Source organism: Brassica napus, chromosome A1 (genome assembly GCF_020379485.1).
Source record: "Brassica napus cultivar Da-Ae chromosome A1, Da-Ae, whole genome shotgun sequence".
Lineage (NCBI taxonomy): Eukaryota > Viridiplantae > Streptophyta > Magnoliopsida > Brassicales > Brassicaceae > Brassica > Brassica napus.
The window spans coordinates 9,557,536-9,578,048 of NC_063434.1; the positions used below are offsets into that span (position 1 = coordinate 9,557,536).

The 20,513-nt window shown below is 36.8% G+C and overlaps 5 protein-coding genes across 5 annotated transcripts; 2 read left to right on the top strand and 3 right to left on the bottom strand.

Moving 5' to 3' along the window:
* Window positions 1–117: 117 nt before the first annotated feature.
* LOC106375897 (calcium-binding protein KRP1) lies at window positions 118–779 on the bottom strand. The gene has a single exon (XM_013815912.2). The coding sequence runs from the start codon at window positions 628–630 to the stop codon at window positions 247–249; it is 384 nt and encodes a 127-aa protein (XP_013671366.1). The 5' UTR covers window positions 631–779; the 3' UTR covers window positions 118–246.
* A 165-nt stretch (window positions 780–944) lies between these two features.
* LOC106445793 (G-type lectin S-receptor-like serine/threonine-protein kinase At4g27290) lies at window positions 945–7,769 on the top strand. The gene is made up of 6 exons (XM_048742724.1): window positions 945–5,724; window positions 5,802–5,942; window positions 6,020–6,177; window positions 6,342–6,790; window positions 6,878–7,028; window positions 7,166–7,769. Exons 1-6 carry the CDS (start codon window positions 4,449–4,451, stop codon window positions 7,472–7,474), a joined length of 2,484 nt encoding a protein of 827 aa, XP_048598681.1. The 5' UTR covers window positions 945–4,448; the 3' UTR covers window positions 7,475–7,769.
* Window positions 7,474–11,009, bottom strand: LOC106445785 (G-type lectin S-receptor-like serine/threonine-protein kinase SD1-1). Its single transcript, XM_013887421.3, has 6 exons — window positions 9,414–11,009; window positions 9,206–9,348; window positions 8,906–9,116; window positions 8,566–8,803; window positions 8,318–8,468; window positions 7,474–7,921 (listed from the first exon to the last, which is right to left on the bottom strand). The coding sequence occupies exons 1-6, from the start codon at window positions 10,819–10,821 to the stop codon at window positions 7,625–7,627; spliced, it is 2,448 nt and encodes an 815-aa protein (XP_013742875.1). The 5' UTR covers window positions 10,822–11,009; the 3' UTR covers window positions 7,474–7,624.
* Window positions 11,010–14,451: 3,442 nt separating this feature from the next.
* On the top strand, window positions 14,452–15,716 carry LOC106445800 (zinc finger protein HD1). Its single transcript, XM_013887443.3, has 2 exons — window positions 14,452–15,251; window positions 15,349–15,716. The coding sequence occupies exons 1-2, from the start codon at window positions 14,709–14,711 to the stop codon at window positions 15,496–15,498; spliced, it is 693 nt and encodes a 230-aa protein (XP_013742897.1). The 5' UTR covers window positions 14,452–14,708; the 3' UTR covers window positions 15,499–15,716.
* A 2,110-nt stretch (window positions 15,717–17,826) lies between these two features.
* Window positions 17,827–20,150, bottom strand: LOC106445808 (universal stress protein PHOS34). The gene is made up of 3 exons (XM_013887453.3): window positions 19,233–20,150; window positions 18,122–18,167; window positions 17,827–18,016 (listed from the first exon to the last, which is right to left on the bottom strand). The coding sequence occupies exons 1-2, from the start codon at window positions 19,981–19,983 to the stop codon at window positions 18,160–18,162; spliced, it is 759 nt and encodes a 252-aa protein (XP_013742907.2). The 5' UTR covers window positions 19,984–20,150; the 3' UTR covers window positions 17,827–18,016; window positions 18,122–18,159.
* Between the last annotated feature and the right edge of the window lie 363 nt (window positions 20,151–20,513).

Below are 20,513 nucleotides of genomic sequence, written 5' to 3' on the forward strand. Positions count from 1 at the left end.
ATTTATATTTCACCCCCTTTATTTTGTTTTAGTGCTAAGAAACCCTTTCATTGTAATTTATAGGTTGGATTAATCTATCAAAGCATCAATTATTGAGCTGTGAATATACGAGAAAAATAAACTGTAACTTCCGAGTTTTATAATCCAATTTATACGTATAATTCTACGAAATGAATACAAATAAATGTGAAAAAGTAAAAAATGAATCAGTTAAAATCAAAGGAAGTGTTTCCTTTCTCTCCGGTGTCAATACCGGCCGTATTCCTCCTCGATGGCTTCCGTAACCAGACACCTCGACGCATCCATCAAGTCGGGACTAAGCCTGAACATCAACACGCAGAACTCCATCTGGTTCAACGCCCCGTCGCAGTCGAAATCCCCTTCCTTGATCATAGACCTTACGTCTTCGTCCGTCAGATCTCCGAGACCCAGCACCGCCGCCGCGTTACGCCGGAGGCTCTCGAACGTGATGACACCTTTCTCTCGGTCCATCAACAGCTCGAATCCGTTGCAGAGCTCTCCGATCAGACCCTCGCCTCCTAGCTTCCCGGCCATGGCAGGGAGGAAATCGTGGAAACTGGGTTCTGGGTTTTGTTGGGTCGGTCTGGTTGGTGACTTTGGTGATGCCATTTTACAGATGAAACTCTGAAGATTGTTGTCTGAGAGGATTAGTTATTAAAAGTTTATTTCTTTGTGGTGTTTGCTTCGAGATTTGAACATAATGTGGGAAGAGAGTATATAAAGGAAGAGATTTTGTGATTTCCGGGAAGGACCACATATCTTTATGGAAGCCAACTAAGATACTGGTGTTAAGGAAGGTCAGGTCCGTGTCTTCTAAATTGCCGATAATGCCCTCAGTTGTGTTGTTGTGGGGCTTCTTCTTGCCAGGGTGGGCACTTCGGTTATTTTATCGGTTCGGTTCGAGTTCGGTTCGGTTTGGTTAGTTCGGTTCTAGAATTTTTCCAGCTGAAGTAAACCATAGTTAGTTTGGTTTGGATTGATTTCGGTTCAGTTATGTTCGGTTCGGTTTATATTCGGTTCGGTTTGTATTCGATTCAGTTTGTATTTCGGTTCGATTCGGTTTAATCAGATTTCTCTTAGTTTATTTATTGTACAAGAAATCATGTTTTAATACATAAATGTATGATTGTCATGAAATAATCGCGTTGGTCATAATAAAAAATTAAGTATGTAAATTAAATTCAATATTAAACCAAATAAAAATCTTTTTAAAAGTTACAAATATAGTTTATAACTTTATAACAATTAACATGGAAATTATGTGGGCTTAATGACAAATATTACAAAAGTTAGACGAAGTGTCATGGAAATCAAATTATATTAGGATTTCTTTCGTGCAAAAGTAAATTACTTGGGCTAAGTCTTAGGATTTTAATATCTTGATATCACTAATATTTTTAATTTAAATAACTATAAAAACACTTCGGTTTATCGGTTCGGTTCAGTTTAAACCGAACTGAACTGAACCATTCGGATTGGAAAACTCTTCAACCGAATGATTTGAAATGGACTTTGGTTTGGTTCAAATCGGTTTCGGTTCAGTCGGTTCGGTTCGATCGGTTCGGTTCGGATTTTTTGCCCACCCCTACTTTTTTGGAAGCTTGCTCAAAGGTATAATCGTCAATTCATTGACGTGTTGTCTCTGTTTCCACGGACACGGAAAAGGAAATGTCGCAGAAGATAAAATCTTCTGCTGTTTTATATAGAAACTAGAGTAAAGTAAAGGAGGAGTTTTCTTTTGTTTATTCATGCAAGTTTTCTGCCACTTTCCTCCGCAAGTGGCTTTGTCATATTTTTCTTAGAGAATTTGGAAATTACTCCAGACTTTCCTTTTATTATCTTATCAAACACAAATAACATGAAATCTACAATAAAGAAACGTAAGGGGGTTATGCAAATATTCTTAGGGCAATTATATTTTTCTTATGCAAATATTCTTAGAGCAACTCCAAAAAAATTATTTATTTTAAAGTTTACCAAACTCTATATTTGAAATTTCAAGATATTTTTCTCAAAAATCAAAACTTCAACTTAACTTCAAAATTATTTATATTTTACACTATAATCTTTTTATTTATCATAATTAATGTAAACTCACAAATGTTTTATAAATAATTAGCACATATATAAAAATATTACAGCAATATTATTTAATAAAATTTTATACTAAATATAAATTTATAAATAAAAATACATAATTAAATATTAAATTACAAGTAAATACTACAATATTCCATAAAATTATTTCATAATGCTCTATCTTCATTTACACAAAATTTGTTTGGATAATATTTTAGAAATACCAGAACAAATTATCAGACTATTACTGTTGTTGTAATATTAAAATTTGTATAATAATAATCTCTCCATGTACCTTTTTATAAAGTTTTTTTATCAAATTTCTTTTGTAATATTCTTGTTATGTAATTTTAGTTTTTAAATATTATAAATCATATTTTTAAAATTTTAAAATTTAAAATTTGAATTAATAAAAAAATAAAATATTTATGACATAATTTTTTAAGGATTAAAACGATAAACAGAAAAATACTTAAAAATTATAAATTTGATGTGTAATTAATTGTGAGAAACAAAATGTAAATAAAAATACTATTAAATATTAAATTTGAAGTTTTGAGTAGTGAAACTTTTTCAGAACTCTAAATTGAAGTTTTAAAGTATTTTTCGGAAAGAAAAAAACTATATATTTAAAGTTATAGAGTTTTTTTTTGGAAATGCTCTTACAAAACTTATATTCAATATTTTGTGTAAATATGTGGATTATGGACTCATGGGTAACGATCAATTTAGTAAAAAGTTAACGATGTGTGGGGGATTAGTTAGTTTAACTCTCTGATACCTTATGAGGAATTTTAACACACCGTTGGTTTGATAGTCCTGTTAATTTGTCTATTTCGAATAAAATTTTGATTTGTTTGGTATCTAATATTGAATTTAATACTGTATCATTGTTCGACTAAGAATTTTCGTAGCTTTGGTATGAAGTTTCTGTGAATGATTTTATATATTCGTATTCTGGTGTCCCTCATTAAAAGACAACACCATGGGAAATTTAATGCAACGCAGAATATTATACAGATTGGTCTCTCACATGTCTCTTTTTAATTAGTACTAGTATCGAAAAAAATCTAACCAAATCTTGCTTAGGAATATCCATTGTCATTATCTTCATAGATATCCTCATATCCATCTATATAAAACCAAAAATCACACTGCAATAATGCTTACACTTTAAAAAGGCTCAGGTTCAAAGAACGAACATTGAATCATGATTCCTGAATCCTGAGTAATGATATCTTAGGTTTGGGTTAATCTTGCCTCGATTATTGGCTTGTATTAATGGTGGTTAACCATTAACTATGCTATAACTAAAACCACTCATAAATGTAAACCTAAAAGTATTCGCTTGTCTTAATGGTGATTATCCAGTAGCTATGATATATAGCTTTTTAATGTTTGATTCTCAAATAATATAATTTTGATGCAAGTTTATCAGAATTTTCAGAGTGTTGCAGGTGTTGTGATCGTGAAAGAGCTTGTCCATCGAAAATGTTATACATTCAAAATCGTCCGTTGATCTAAGCATTAAATGGAGAACTTTGTGAAACTGTATGTGAAGTTGTTCGTAAATATCACATATTTGCAAATAGTTTATTATTATTTATAATAGAGATAAAAGATTATAAGATGATGTACATAGTGTTAAAAATATCAATTGAATTCTTAAGTATACACATAATCTGAGGCCTTTACCGATTTGTACTTAGTTCATCATGCATCATCGCGTTTTTTCTACACAACCTGATGTTTGGCCCACAGGCTGAATCAGTAACACCGATCGTTAATGGCAAGAGTTTAAACAGGTCGGGCCGAGAAAGCCCATCACAAGCTCACAACATATATTCATTGTGCAGAGGGTGTTAGTGTTTAAGTTTCGTCGTCTCTGAGCTTATTTCTGTAAATTGAGAAGTTTCCCACTTGACTTTATCTTATTTTTAAACTTTGTTTAATTACGCTTTTTTCCGTAGACTCTTCCTTCCATTACATTTTCTAGTTGCAAATGGACAAAAGGTTCCAAATGATAAATAAATAAATTTACATCTTCATTGAATCGTTCATTCTTTTGCCAATTGTCCTAAAGTATATTATCAACATAAACATAGTACTGGGCACGTTGTGGTTGACATTAAGAGCCAATAGTAACATGATGCAAGATATTGCACAGCTACTCATTGCAATTATCTTCCATGTCTCACATTAACAAATAATAAAAACCTATGCCATCGTAGATTACTTATACCATTTCCTCTCTAATTGCAATATTTAAATAAATAACTAAGAGATTAACATCAGTTGTTTATGTAGCAACATTGCTTCCAACGCTCTCCGGTTCCACAGGAACCGCTATGGAAGCAATTAATGTGCTTCCTCTGCTCCTCATCTCACTGTTTTTAACCTTTCTTGTCATGGAAGCAACCGATATCATCACAGCAAACCAGACTCTTAAAGATGGAGACACCATTGTTTCAAAAGGTGGTAGCTTCGAGCTCGGCTTTTTCTCTCCGGGAGGATCAAGAAACCGTTATCTCGGTATCTGGTACAAGAAAGTCTCTCTCCAGACCGTTGTTTGGGTCGCAAACAGAGATTCTCCTCTCTACGACCTCTCAGGAACCCTAAAAGTCTCTGCAAACGGGAGCTTACGTCTCTTCAGTGGCAGAGACTACATCATCTGGTCATCATCTTCTTTGGAGAAGCCCGTTGTAAGAAACCCCATCGTTCAGATTCTTGATACAGGTAACTTAGTCGTGAGAAACTCAGGGAATGATCAAGATTACATATGGCAGAGTTTAGATTACCCAGGAGACACGTTTCTTCCAGGAATGAAATACGGTATAAATTTTGTAACCGGAATTAACCGGTTCTTGACTTCTTGGATATCTCCAGACAATCCATCAACTGGTAATTACACGAACAAAATGGATCCAAGCGGTGTTCCACAGTTTTTCTTAAAGAAAAACTCGGTTGATGTTTTCAGGGCTGGTCCATGGAATGGTCTAAGATTCACCGGTATGCCTCACCTAAAACCTAACCCTATTTACCGATATGAGTTTGTCTTCACGGAAGAAGAAGTTTACTACACTTACAAGCTTGAAAACCCTTCAGTGATCACAAGAATGCAGTTGAATCCCAATGGAGCGTTGCAACGTTACACTTGGGTCGATAGCCTACAGAGCTGGAACTTCTATCTATCGGCTCAAACGGATAGCTGTGATCTCTACAAGTTGTGTGGCTCTTACGGAAGCTGCAACATCAATGAGTCTCCAGCTTGTAGGTGTTTAAAAGGGTTTGTTCCTAAATCTCCAGAGGCTTACTATGCAGGGGACTGGTCAGGAGGGTGTGTTAGAGAAGTGAAAATGGGTTGTGGTAAAGGAGAAGAAGACTTTCTGAAGATTTCAAAGTTGAAGTTACCTGATACAAGAGGTTCTTGGTATGATATGAGAATGGATTTGAATGAATGTAAGAGGGTATGCTTGAGAAACTGTTCTTGCTCAGCTTATTCACCTTTTGATATTAGAGATAGAGGAAGTGGATGTATTCTCTGGTTTGGAGATTTGATTGATATAAGAGAATATAATGAAAATGGACAAGATCTGTATGTGAGGCTTGCTACTTCTGAAATAGGTAAGTTAAAAAGACTTTGTGAAACAATAAACATTGTTTTACAAACTCTTGATCATTTTTTTTGGTTTCTTTCACAGCAAAGTATAAAAACTATGGCGTGAAGGGCAAGATGAGGATCATGCTCATTATAGTATTTTCTACGGCATTGCTTCTTATTTGCCTTTGCATAGTTCTGACTTTCTGCAACATGAGGAAGAGAAAGAAACTTGCAACAATAGGTAAACAGTTGTGGCTATTTGTGTCTTGATTTAAGATTGTGATTATAAGCTGATTAAAACCCTTTTGATATATTCAGAAACTTCGCATCGCGATTTAGACCGTGTTTCCAGCAGAAAACAAGAGGAGGAAGATGCTGAGCTACCGTTTCTTGATCTTGAGGCCATTGCAGAAGCTACTTCTGGATTCTCTGATGAGAATAAACTTGGACAAGGTGGTTTTGGACCTGTCTATAAGGTAATAATAACTCAGCAGCTTCTTGTCCGCATGACCTGATCTGAGATTTAAAGGGCTATAAACATTTTTAGTTTATTTTTTTTTACAATTTAGAGGTCATGCAACATAGGTATTATAGTTCGATATTTATGGAAAGGTGATATGATTTATTATTTTGTTACCAGGGAACATTGTCTTGTGGACAAGAAATTGCTGTAAAGAGGCTTTCAAGAACGTCAAGACAAGGGATAGAAGAATTCAAGAACGAGATCAAACTCATTGCAAAGCTACAACACCGTAATCTTGTCAAGATTCTTGGCTATTGCGTTGAGGAAGATGAAAGAATGCTTATCTACGAGTATCAGCCTAATAAAAGCTTGGATTCTTTTATTTTCGATAAAGAACGGCGCCAAGAACTTGACTGGCCTAAACGTGTGGAAATAATCAAAGGCATTGCTCGTGGACTGATGTATCTCCATCAAGATTCAAGGCTTCGAATCATCCACCGTGATCTCAAAGCAAGCAATGTTTTGCTTGATTCCGATATGACTCCAAAGATATCGGATTTTGGATTGGCTAGAACCTTGGGAGGAGATGAGACTGAAGCAAACACAACCAGAGTGGTTGGAACATAGTAAGACTATTCATCTTTCTTGTCTTCCACGTAAAGCAAGCTAAACATTTTATTATTACTAAAGATTTGTTTTCTATCGTTCTGCAGTGGCTATATGTCTCCGGAGTATCAAATCGATGGGTTTTTCTCATTAAAATCCGATGTATTCAGCTTCGGAGTTTTGGTTTTGGAGATAGTGTCAGGAAGAAGAAACCGCGGTTTCTGCAATCAAGAACACAAGCTGAACCTTCTTGGACACGTAAGTAGAAGCAGCACAACTTAACACATTTTCTTATAGTCTAACCTTAAAGTACTCATTGTGTATCCTCAGACTAAATAATATCTTTGTGTTATCGTAGCTTCTGTTACAGTACTAATGAATTGTTATTTTGTTAGGCTTGGAGGCAATACACAGAAGATAAGGCATGTGAGCTAATCGATGAAGCTTTAAAGGAATCGTGTACCGATGTTTCTGAAGTGTTAAGAGCTATTCATATTGGTCTGTTATGTGTACAACAAGATCCCCAAGACAGACCAACCATGTCAGTGGTGGTTCTGATGCTGAGTAGTGACATGTTGCTTCTTGATCCGAAAGAGCCTGGGTTTTACAACGAACGAAATCTCTTGTATTCTGACACTACATCGATTAATCTGGAGATTCCTTCCAAAAATTTTCAAACCATGAGTGTAATAGATCCTAGATAAACCTTGTAATCAATCTTTGTATATTCTATAATCTCTAACTATTTTTGTGTGTGTTGTTTTGTCTTTGGTGACATTATTATTACATCACATTTTACTAACCATAGTTTGTAAAGGATCTTTATTTCTTCTACCGACAACCTTTTTTTTTTTCTACCGACCTTGTATCATTGTAATGGAAACTTGGTTTATCGAACGACTTAGAGATGAAGAAACATCTGGAACGTTCCGGTTGGTGAAAAAGCCAGGTTGTTTTGGATCAGGGAGAGAACCATCACTCCCAAACATCAGGACAACAGAAGCCATGGTTGGTCTGTCTTCTGGTTTCTGTTGAACACAAAGCAGAGCCACATGGATACATCTTAGAATCTCTGAGACAGCACATGTTTCTTCCAGCAAATCTTCCTCCGGCACTTCTATTGCTCTGTCTTCAACCCACAGTTTCCACACCTAATATAAGGAATAAAAAAAAAGAGTTACCTTTCAAGATTTTTCACTAAAGACTATCGGCGGATTTGGTTAGGAATCCTACACAGAGCCGGTCATGTGTATAGCGATATGAAACATTGGTTTTAGATATTCAAAATTTTAAGGGTTAAGATATAATATAACATATGCTCCCAAATTGTAGAAAAAAAGTTAGTAAATTATTTTATAAATTGTTTTTGCTCCTTCAAAAAATCTGAGGGCAGACCCTGATCCTACATGGTTATAACCTAATTTACTATAGGCATGAGTAAGTAACATCACGTAGAGCAAACTGTTTTTGATGGAGACTCTATGAACTTCCACGTAATATTAGAGTTAACTCAAGAATGAGATTTGATTTAGGAAGAATGATCTTACGTGTCCAAGAAGGTTAAGATCATGATCTGCATGTTGAAACCCACGGTTAGTCTTGCCAGTTATGACCTCAAGTACTAATACACCGAAGCTGAACACATCGGATTTGACTGAGAAATGTCCATCAATTGCATACTCCGGAGGCATGTAACCACTGCAAGTAGTCATGACCAAGCAGAGCATTATAAACTCTATAACCAATACCGCAAGATATGAGTAAATATATATAGAGAGAGATCCTTATTCCTTACTATGTACCCACGACTCTGTTTGTGCTTGATTCACTCTGATCTCCACCAAAAGATTTGGCTAGTCCAAAATCTGAGATCTTAGGGTTCATATCATTATCTAGTAAAACATTTCCAGCTTTTAGATCTCTATGTATGATCCTCAACCTCGAATCTTGATGAAGATAAAGAAGCCCTCTTGCAATTCCATAGATAATGTTACTCCTCTTCCCCCAATCCAACTCTCTACGTCTCCTTTCATCTTTATTTACAATCATTTGACAATTAATAAGTTATGAAAAAGGGTCATTACCTTAAAAGCTATAATAAGAAGATGAGATATGAGTTTGTAAAGTAAACATACCGAAGATAAAGAAGTCTAAGCTTTTGTTAGGCATATACTCATAGATCAACATACGTTCTTCACCTTGAATGCAACATCCTAAAAGCCTCACGAGGTTACGATGTTGAAGTTTTGCTATTAGTTTAACTTCGTTCTTAAACTCTACCACTCCTTGTCCTGAGTTTTCACATAATCTCTTCACTGCAATCTCTTGTCCGTCCTCTAACCTACCCTGTAATAATTTTTAAAAAAAAGTTTATCATAAAAATTCAAAGATTCATCAAGACTTTAAAATCAAAGATGGATACATTATTTTACAACCTTGTAAACTGGTCCAAACCCTCCTCTTCCTAGAAAGTTTATGTATGAGAAATCATCAGTGGCTATGTAAATCGTTTTGATGTCAAGAATAGGCAAGTCCATGTCCATGTCCTCTTCCCCAACTCTTTTTATCGAACTTTCTCCTGAAAAATACAAAATACTTAAAAATCACATAGTTACAAAAGAGAATCTAATTTAAGAAACTCACCGTGATATCTCTTCATGATCTTTTTTCTGTAGCATGCAAATACAGCAACCAAAACAACTGCGATGCTCATCACTGATCCAACGACCATTCCCACCTTCTCTCTTCCTTTAAACTCCTTTTTAGCAAAACCCATTCTTATGTAAACATCTTGTCCGAAGCTAGCATACTCTCTCATATCAAATAAGTCACCAAACCAAAGCAAACAACCTTTTCCTCCATCACGAATATCAGTATTCGCGTAAGCCGTGCAAGAGCAGTTACTTGAACACTTTATCTTACAATCCTCAAGTGTCATTGCATTTCTTGAATCATACCAAGACCATGAAGTGTCTGGTAACTTCATACCTGGAAACTTCACAAATATATCTTTCTTACCGCATTTGGTTGGAACCTCATGGACACACCCCTCTGCTCCTCTCGAAATGTTCCACTTTCGACCTGACTTTGGCTTGAACCCTGGCAGACACGAACATGAAGGTGTGTTTTTGCTACTGATCCCACAAACTGCGTAAGCTCCGCATATGGAGTAGTAGTCACACTCATCCTCTGGTGCTGTGTTAGCTAAGTTCCACTCGTGTTGCTTCGACTGGATAAACCTCTGGAGTTTCCCTGTGGTGTTTAGAACCAATCTTGAGACGATATCGCGTCGAGGAGTCCATGAGTAGTTTACTTCTTGCGCACTCGACGTGAATTTGTAGTTGAATAAGGTGTTCTCTCGTCCCATAGCTGGAGCTCCGGTGAAGGACAAGCCGTTCCAAGATCCTAACCGATAGGAATAACTTGGATCTCCTTTCTTCCTCAAGATCAACTGTGGTAAGCCTCGAGTGTCTAGAGACAAAGTGTACTCACCAGTGGATGGATCTTTTAGGGTTTTCCAAGACGTTAGAGACCATTCTTGTTGTGTCTTGAAGTTCTTCCCAAGCTTCATACCCGCGAGTATTGTATTCATTGGATCATCGAAGCTTTGCCACAACACAGCTTCTTCATCATCGCCCAAGAGAAGATTCCCTGTACAGTTGATCTTTAAGTAGGGATTTTTTGCCGGTTTAGTAGCTTTTGATGATGATGATGATGACCACAAGGCTCTGTGTTCACCGTCGAATAGCTGAAGATCGCCACTATCACTCAAGTTCAAGAATCCAGAAGTGCCATAGAGAGGATTGTTTCGGTTGGCTACCCAAACAACTGCAAATGGTTGCTTGTACCACAAGCAAAGAAACCGATGTTGAGGCTGCTCTTCTGGGTCGAAACTGAAAAACCCTAACTGGAAGACACGGTCTGTAGAACTAAGAGTATCTCCATCTTTCAGAGAGTCTCTTGGAGTGATGACACTATAGTCCAAAGCAACAGAGAAAGAAGATGATAGTAAGAACAGAGGTACCCAAAACATAGAAGGAATCTTTCTCATTGAATAAAGCCTTTCTCTTTTAGAAAATAAACAAACCCTTCTCACTCTAGCTCTGTGTTCTTTACCCAAGAAAGTGAATCATAATAATATATGTTAATGAGTATCACATACATAATTGTTTTTATCAAGTTCCTCAGCCCAACTTGGCATAAGCGAGAAGTCAACATAAATTCAATGCAGCTTGAATGTGGCTGTTAAGTGTTGAAACTCAAATGATAAAACTTATCTTCAGTATTAAACTATGATATTTTTAGGGTGTTTTGTTTGAATACAGAGACAACATATGATCCACTACATTAAAGTTAGAGGGCCAATTTTAGAAGTTTCTCAGATTAGAAGAGTATATAAGCCTAACAAGGACAAAAGCAATAAATAAGATCTAGCCAATCTTCCTTGACTTAGTCCATATAAGGGGACTACTGAGGTGTCAGAATCAGACCATTGATGGTTTGATAAAAACATTACAACGATTCAAGTAGATCCAACCCTACATCATGATTATTGGTCTAGCTTCTAAAGTGCTAAATCGTAAATCTTAAAGAGAAACTTGTGGAAATATCTGAAATATTAGTTACATTATAGTGGTTTAGTGGTTTCTATTGGACGAAGAGTCACCATGTTAGTTTAGATTAGGAATCGATTGTCATCCAGTTCGAAAGTACTAGCTCCATATAGTCACGCGGATATCGGCCAATTGTTTGAATTCATTTGAATATCCGAAAGAAAGTATATCCGTGGATTGTATTTATTCTTGGAGTTTTGTGTGGATCTTTCCATTGGTTTGAGATATTCCATGTTAATAAAAAAAAAAATTATCTGAAATGTCTAGATAACTTGTAGAAAGATCTGAATACAAGAAACCCTGCATTATGACCTATTGACATGAATATTGGCTCAGTCAACGCAAGACTTGTCAACTTAGAGAAGTTGTGGCGCTGAATGTATTTGTGTCAAGGCCCAAAGTACGACCCAAACCTCAGTATGAAACTTCGCTTTATAACATATGCTAAATTAATCTATTGATTTGATGATGTTTGTTTATATCATTCTGGAATCTGGATAGCGACTATAAGAAAATTGTTCATATAATGTCAGACATATTTGACGATGAAAATGTTTTAACTATTCTTTCTAGATAATAATAGCATGGTTTAAGACACAACTTACTGAAACCCTTTTTGGTTACTAACATTCAAAAGCTTAATTATAGTATACTACATTATAGAGTAGTTTTAAAAGTGTTTTGCGACTCAAACTACTAGTACGCTTTCCGGTTAGCAAGAGAGACTCAAACTGTTGTTGGTACACTTCACGTTTTTGAGCGGACAACTTTTTTTGGCAAGTACGAAGTTTTCTAAGAAACTGGACCATACGTCTAGTGACAAGATGGCATGAACTGATATTTACCATACAGATTCAATACCTAACTTTGGCACATGTAAACGTAACAGATATATTTGTTGTCTCTAGTGAATGATCTATCTAATGCTTACACTTTTCGACGTGGAGATCAGGTAATGTATACCAGAAAACGTGAATGCAGAGAAAGAGGAAAAAAAACGTGGACAAAAGAGGCACATGTAATACATTTAGGCCTTAGCTTACGCTTATGCAATAGTCTTGTTTAACCAGAAAAAAAAACTTATGCACCGTCTCTTTACGTCTTTTTTCGCATAGACGTGTCCTCTTAAGGGTTTTAAACGTGTGGATTTTCGATATGGAGGATTAGTGGACTTCTTTAAAAAAACTTAAAATTAGTGGACTTCTTGATGGGTTTTATGATCCGATATCTCCATAAATATTCGTTTGTCAGTTAAAACATTTTGATACAAAATGACATAAAAAATCTGATACCAAATTTAGACGAAACATTAATGGAAACAAAATCATTGGCCATCACTCATCACCACAAACTCTAGTTCAATATAAAAGATCAGTTAGTTTTCCAATAAACATGTTTACCCAGATGAAAATACGTACTATATGATATCATGGACTTTTGATAATTAGACTACTAGATCCATCAATTCCGCCAACCTTGCGCCAGAATTTAAAAACGATCTTAGTAGTTTTCTTTTTTGAAAACAATCTTATAGTTTTCTTTTTTGAAAACAATCTTAGTAGTTTAAATTCTAATTGTAATATTTTAGTGGTTCAACACTTAAATACTAAAATAAATCAAATCATTTACAAACACAATTTACATTTGTTTTTGTTGCAGCTTGTATCAGTGTGAAAAAAGAATATTTAAAATAAAAAGTGGAGTCAGCAATGCATATCCTCTATAATCCCATACATGCCAACACCTCTCAGGATATTGTGAACTGAGAAGAAGGGATGCATCCAACAATTCGGACAAATTCATCTATATCGTGTATATAAATTATGTTTAATTTCCAAAATTCTTCCTGAATTGTTCCAAAATTCTTATCCACAAAAAAATAAGAAACCACAGTAACGAAGCAAACCACCACACACCACAAACTTTTTAACAGACTGTGGCTTCCATCATGACATCTCATCTTCCTTTGATTCTTCACACCACTGTTGTTTGACACGTAGGATTTCCCCATATCGAACATGCTACCTAGGTACACAATCTCTTTACTCACATCATTTCACACCATGTGATTATACTTTACTCCAGAATTAAAATTTTATTTTTATGGGTTCGCCAGAGCCACACACAACACAAGTTAAATATTATGTCAAGAAACATTAAAGAATTATGGGCCAAGTTAATAATGTGATCCTCACCTGTACTATAAACTATAAAGATTTCTTTCTCCCCATACCTATACATTTTTTGTATTTTAAAAATCCATCATTATCTTATCGTCTATCAAAAAAAGCTTAGAAACACAAATGTTTTGGAAGAGAAGTATGGGAGAAGTAAAAAACAAAACAAGTGGTTATAAAAGAAAGATCATTGAGAGATAGTGGGTCCCATTAGACTTATCTTAAGGTCCAGACAAATCCCAGGTGGGCTCACGTGGCTCCTAAGCCCATTGAGAACCTGATTCGTCCACGTAGGACGGAGCAGAATCTCGCTCTCCTTCTCTCAAGGCTGAGATCTCGCCACGTCATCTACTACAAAATCACCCACAAAATATCTTGGAACTCTACCGCGAGTTGGTCGCCACGTAAAACGGTGTTTGGCCCATACGCATTAAGTGAATCATTTTATTTATACATATTTAACTTAAAACATAGCCTTTTATATAATTTCGATTAATTTCTAGGATCCGTAAAGAATGGTGTGCTGTAATTTAGATTAAACTATCTAATTTTCAACTCGAAATTTAATCATCAGCTATTCAACCACATAAACTGATTAACGAAAATAAACTTCAGGTATGAAGTAAATCATATTATTAGATCGACAATACCGATTACTGCTAGCATAACTTAAAGATGAATAATCGTTTATCTTCAATACTAGTATTGATTGCATAAGATTCAGAAAACGAAATTAAGATGGACTAAAACACAAATAGAGCTGAAAATTATCCAAAGTTCCAAACCAAAAAATATCTTAGCAGAAAGACTAAACTAATAATCTCTTTCTAATTAATGCAATACTTTAAGAAAGTAGTATAGTATTATGAGATGTTCCTAACCACATAAATAAAGAATGCGTGCTTATAAAAAGAAGCCATTGTGAAACCAAAGAAGAGAAATAGATCTTTTAGCTGGAGTCAGAAAAAAGACGAAAGTAGCCTCAAAAAACGAATTGAATCACAGAAAACTCGCGACGATAATTATCCTTTGTCCTGCAACTTGCACTTTCCTCTCTTCTTGCTTCACCTTATTTCTCTGTCCGCAGAAAACAAGAAGAACCGAACAAAGAGAAACATAGCCAAACCAAACCCATAGTCTTAAATCTAATGGGAAAGAAGTGTGATTTATGCGAAGGTGTTGCACGAATGTACTGCGAGTCAGATCAGGCGAGTCTCTGCTGGAACTGCGACGCCAAAGTTCACGGCGCTAACTTCCTCGTCGCGAAGCACACGCGGTGCCTTCTCTGCAGCGCCTGCCAGTCATCCACGCCGTGGAAAGCCACTGGCCTTCGTCTCGGCCCAACCTTCTCCGTCTGCGACTCATGCGTCGCTCTTAAATCCGCCGGCGGCGGCGGCGCAGGTGTCGGCACCGATCAAAGCCAGGAGGTGAATGAGAGTCAGCTCAGGCGCCGGGATGATGACGACGGTGATAGCGCCGAGTCTTACGACGATGGTGAGGACGAAGATGAAGATGAGGAGTACAGTGATGAAGATGAAGAGGAGGATGACGCTGACGACGAGGAAGCGGAGAATCAAGTCGTGCCGTGGTCTGCGGCGGCGGCGGCTCAACTTCCTCCGGTGATGAGTTCGTCATCTTCTAACGGCGGAGGTGGAGATCTGGCGGCGAAGAGGACGAGGGACTACTCCGATGTACGGATCTAACATTTACATTCTTTCCTTTTGGATTATATTTTAACAGAAAATTTATGTTTTTAATTTATGATTTCGTTTTTTTTATTTAATGCAGGAGGAGATCGGATGTTCATCAGCTCAAGAGTCAAACTTTGCTCCTCCGTTGAAGCGACCGTCAAGAGATGAACTCGCGTTTAAATCAACGGCTGAGATTAACTCTCTAGTCAGATTAGAAGGAGAGAGAGTGTTGGAACGGCGCCGTTGATTCGTCTCCTTCATCGTCGGCTTCTCTCATCTCTGCGATGAGAAGAGGTCTCTCAGCCGTTGATTCTCCATCTTTTTCTTTGGTAAAATCACTACCGTCCATTTCTTAAATTCTAACAGTACTTGTTATAGTGAGGAAGTTGCGTCTTGTTTGTCGTACAAATTCAGTTTTAAACATTTGTATTTGATCTATTAATGCCATTTATATCGTTGATTTTTTTTTTTGTCTTTGTAACTGATTTGGATTTGCATGTTTATTAGATTTGAAATTTTATATTTTAGTTATAAGTTTTTGGCTCTATTAAATTAGATGATACTATGGTTCAGACTTCAGAGGAATGATGGAGACTGGTGACAAATGGACATATATGTGATTGTGGTTTGCTTTGTAATGTCGACCACTCAAAAATAAAACTGTAGGGACTACATAAAAGAAATTATATGAATTTAAGATTTTTTTAGAAGTCTTATGGGTCCTGAATTCGCCGAGAACATTGAACCTGTCATATCTGTCGAAGTCTGCAAACTGTTTTCAATGGTCCTTTGAAGATAATGCCATTCCCATGTTTGCTTACCTCCTACCTTGAGTTGAGATTATCTCGCCACATGATCTCATCTTTGTATGTTACAGTACTTTGGATAAATAGTCTTTTTGAGAAAATTGGATAAATAGTTTACGCCTTCCTTTCTTGTGCTTTGGTTGTATATAGGAAAAATACTCGGATCCTTACTTTTTTTTTTTTTTTTTTTTTTTGAAACACACTCGGATCCTTCCAAAACACTTTTTTAACTTTGTTTAAGCAAATTAAATTCTATGCTTAGTGAGAATGGTGTGGGGGTTGGACCGTTGCAGTGTCTTGTCAAATTATTTATTGGTTATATGATTATAGAAACATGTGGTTCTCATAAATATTACAATTAGTTAGTGTCATTTCCAAACTATAGAATGATATTTTAGTTTATAAGGAGGTATTTTTAAATTCGTTCTTTTGTTTCTTATACGGTATATTCGAAACTTAACATATATAAAAAAGTTTCTCTCTCAGCTCTGTTCCCTTTCTAAACTCCGACACAGAGGAGAGAAAAAACTTTGGGTTTGGTTCGCCGGATCTTTTTCGGTCTAGTTGTTTTCCGTTCATCGAGCTTTAACTCTGGGAAGAAGAAATTTTTCCAGTTCTTCTTCGCTGGCTTTTATTTCCGGAAGGCGTTTGTTTCGCTTTCTCTGGCTTACTCCGATTCTGTCCGATCAAGACTTTTTGTGCTTTTTTTTGCTCAATTGACTCTCGAATCTCACATTTGTGATTCAATTGATGTCGATTTGACTATCCTTGGTCCCAAGTGATGAAAGAGGATGAGTTGGATGCGGTTCTTCGTTTAGTGGTGGTTTCGTTAGCTCTATAGGAGATCTCGAGATAGTTTCGATATAGCTCTCCGTTGAAGTGTCCAGGCGAAACAGATGGGTGAGATGGTCTCAGACTCCAGCGTAATCCGGCGAAACTACAGGTGGTTTCGTCTTCGCCGACGATGTCTTCTCGGTGTCGAGTCACGGTGATGTGACCATGTGACGCGTATCTATGGAAGGAGTGGGCTTCAACACGTGGGCGTCTACACGCATTTTCAAGACGAATGGAGTAGGTTGGCGCCAATCGTTAACGGATTGGGCTTGGCCCAATATTTCCTTTCTTTAGTTTGGTCCTTTTGTTTTGGGCTTTTTGTTTGTAGTTGTATTCTTTTTGGGTTTAGTCACTTAATAAAAAATAGATGGCAAAAAAAAAAATTCAAAACTTAACCGCATTATTTAACAAAAAGAAAAACAAAACATGCATTATAAATTGATATCAGAAAGTAACAAAAAGATTTGTTGGGAAACTCGGTGGCTTTCACAATCAGAAGCAGATGACTATCGTCATTCGTCAAGCTTTAGTCCATAGTTTGCAAAAGTCAAACTGAGAGCCTAATGGACCGGTCTATGGTATACGTTGAGTTTGACAATTAGTTTAACCTTACACTAACTAAACACAACCTAACACTCGTTCAACCATAATGTAGGGAACACTTACACGACATCATTTGTTTATTTAAGCGATATAATTCAAAACTGAAACAGGAGACGAAACTTGTCTTTTGAATAATTAGAACTGGATCAATTATATCAACACACGCCAGAGTAATCCCAAACAACTTTTTACCCGGGGTAGACCAGTATAAATAACTTGGTTAAGTTTGAAAAAAGAAGCTATATAGCAGATGATCGTCGATCTTTTGGTGATAGATATCACAGCAATTGAAGATGAAAATCATAATCCTAAAAGGATTTTTTTTTTTTTAATGTTAGTAGCAATTTCATTGTTTTAATGCAAAAATCATACATACGAGTCAATAATATATAAAAAAGACACTGAAGAAATAATAAATTCAGAGGAGATTCCAGGGACTTGATGATTGCAAAAGATAGCACAAAACACACAACACACACTCCTCTGCACAACTCTGCTTGAAACCCTTTGTTTCCATCCAACCTGCGAATTTCAAAATAATCAGACCACAAAAAAGAGAGAAATGATCGATAGAGAGTACTCCTCACAAGGTGGTTTCTTAGTCGAAAAGGTAGCGTTCATATTTACCTTGCAAGAGGGTGAATCCAATGAGATACTAAGGCGCACTACTCATCTGTAAAAGAAAGATGAACTAATTCTTATCTCTTTAAATAGTCAAATCACATGCAGCGATGATATTGAACAGGCAACTTGTGACAACCCATGATGAAGTAGTTAAGCTTAATGTCAGTTTTCCTTCTACAACTGTAAACTTGAAAGAGCTCAAAATAGATTCTAAAGAGCACACACACATGTGGAATCACTGGATCAATCAACCAACGACCATCAATAATATTTTTTTTAAAAAATCTAGGCTTTCTCAATCTCATACCTGTTTCGCAGCACTCTGCCTACAGATATGATGTGTATAACCAGAGAGAAGACTGTCTACTTAATAAATAACTTTTTTTTTTCTACCCTGGACAATTTTTCAGAAACTAAAAGTAAAACTACCCTGATTTTTACATTTCAGATTACAGGTAAAACAATGTACAACATTCCGGTAGATGCATGTTTCACTAATTAAAGCTGGAGAGCTCATAAGTTCTCATAAGTTTCATTTCTTCACATCTTTATCAAGTCAAGAATTGCGATACTTAGCTTAGAGTCAAGTGAACACCCAAAAGGAAAAAAAAAACATCCTTGGTGGGCCAAAAGCAATTAACTTTTAAACTAGGAGATTTAAGAATATTCGAATAAAAAAAAACACAATATGCGTTAAGCAAAGAAGGGTAAACACCAAAGGGAGGACCAGGAGATAAAGCAGTGTATAATAATCATAAAGTGAGAAAAATTGTTGAAGCTTATACACCACTTGCAGTGCAAATGTGCAATGCTACCTAAACCTAAAGATAATCATCAAAGCGGCTAAGAAAACTCTACACAGCAAAACGGGAAAACAACTACCATTTACCCATTTTTCGATACGAAGGCAGAAAGTTAGATAACAGAGTTCATTCGTAAAAGAAACAACTTCAACAAGATGACACAGAGTGGAACATAACATCACTTTTAACTCTAATTTCTACAATGTAAATCTCTAGAAAGATGTAAGCTTTTCACGTTCCTATCTATGCCAAATATCTCTCAAACGCCTAAAAGCTAACCATAATGCAAAGTCAACGGGAAAAGAATATACCTTTGACGTGTTCATGATGAGCGGAAGCAGCAGCAATCTTAGCCTCATGAGCTTCATCATCCTCGCCATCATCATCCCTCCCCGCCTTCACAGTGACAATAGCTTCCCTCGTACCTCCACCCTCCTCCCCAGGAGCAGCAGGACCGTCACGATCATCAGGATACCTCGCGACAACAACAGGACAAACACAGTGGTGAACACAATAATCACTAACAGAGCCAAGCTTCCCATCGCTCCCTTTCTTCTTCTCAGCTCCAAACCCTCTGCTCCCCATGATCACAGCGCTCAGATTCAGCCTCTCGATCTCCAAACACAGCCTCTCCCTCATGTCGTGGTCCTTCACTATCTGGATCTTGTGAGGGAACCCCGCCTCCTTCAGGGGCCTCGCGAGATCGGCGACCTTCGAGGACGTGAAGGCGTCGAAATCCTCCTGGGAGGGGTGGTTGGGAGGAGGAGGGGACTGGAGGGGGAGGGGGCCCCAGTCGGCGCCGAAGAGGACGGAGGTGGGGGAGACGTGGAGGATGACGACGGCGTCTCCGGGGCGGATGTAGTGATCGACGGCCCAGCGGACGGCGAAGGCGCTTTCTTCGGAGAGGTCAACGGCGACTCCGATTTTACGGCGGGCGCCGGCGGTGGGGGTGGGGGTGGCGGCGGAGGGGGTGGAGGAGGAGTGGTGGTGGGAGTGGCGAGGGGAGGAAGGGTGGTGGATCTTGATGTTGGGGAGGTGAGGGTAATCGGAATCTGGATTCATTGATTCTTCTTCTTGCTTTAAACAAATTATAGAAAGTTTTGATTTTTTCAATCGAAGAAGAAGAGAAGAGAACCGTGTAATATTAGTACCGTTTTAAGTTTAATTTAATTTAATTTTAGATTTAATGTTCTTTAATGCTAATTTGTTGGATAATGGATATACTGAATTTTCAAAGAAGTTGATTTAATACGAGTAGGGAACGTGCCGAGCAGCTGCTGAGTGAGGAGGAAGTTCAGGGAATGCAGTTTCTATTTTGATGGGCCGTGATTTTTATATTAATGGCCCAATATAGCATGTTTTGGTGCAAAAGGTTTTACATTTGCGGACACATGCAATATGAAACCGTAGATTACTGCTGTTCCATGAGTTTAACTATTTGTAATTGTAATGCATGGATGTTTACGAATAACTGTATTTCTCAATACACACACAAATCTACCAGACTACCATAAACAATGTTGATTACTTGTTTTTATATGTATATAATATTCAAGAACAAATTTACATGTAGTACATAACTATTTTACTCA

Excerpts from the sequence above, each read along its gene's own strand:
- LOC106375897 (XM_013815912.2), bottom strand. The coding sequence starts at position 630 with ATGGCATCACCAAAGTCACCAACCAGACCGACCCAACAAAACCCAGAA.
- LOC106445793 (XM_048742724.1), top strand. The coding sequence starts at position 4,449 with ATGGAAGCAATTAATGTGCTTCCTCTGCTCCTCATCTCACTGTTTTTA. Across the intron at positions 5,943-6,019 it reads AAAGAAACTTGCAACAATAG|AAACTTCGCATCGCGATTTA; the intron begins GTAAACAGTTGT and ends TGATATATTCAG. Across the intron at positions 7,029-7,165 it reads AGCTGAACCTTCTTGGACAC|GCTTGGAGGCAATACACAGA; the intron begins GTAAGTAGAAGC and ends TTATTTTGTTAG.
- LOC106445785 (XM_013887421.3), bottom strand. The coding sequence starts at position 10,821 with ATGAGAAAGATTCCTTCTATGTTTTGGGTACCTCTGTTCTTACTATCA. Across the intron at positions 9,349-9,413 it reads GATCATGAAGAGATATCACG|GAGAAAGTTCGATAAAAAGA; the intron begins GTGAGTTTCTTA and ends TGTATTTTTCAG. Across the intron at positions 8,469-8,565 it reads AACAGAGTCGTGGGTACATA|TGGTTACATGCCTCCGGAGT; the intron begins GTAAGGAATAAG and ends GACTACTTGCAG.
- LOC106445800 (XM_013887443.3), top strand. The coding sequence starts at position 14,709 with ATGGGAAAGAAGTGTGATTTATGCGAAGGTGTTGCACGAATGTACTGC. Across the intron at positions 15,252-15,348 it reads GGACGAGGGACTACTCCGAT|GAGGAGATCGGATGTTCATC; the intron begins GTACGGATCTAA and ends TATTTAATGCAG.
- LOC106445808 (XM_013887453.3), bottom strand. The coding sequence starts at position 19,983 with ATGAATCCAGATTCCGATTACCCTCACCTCCCCAACATCAAGATCCAC.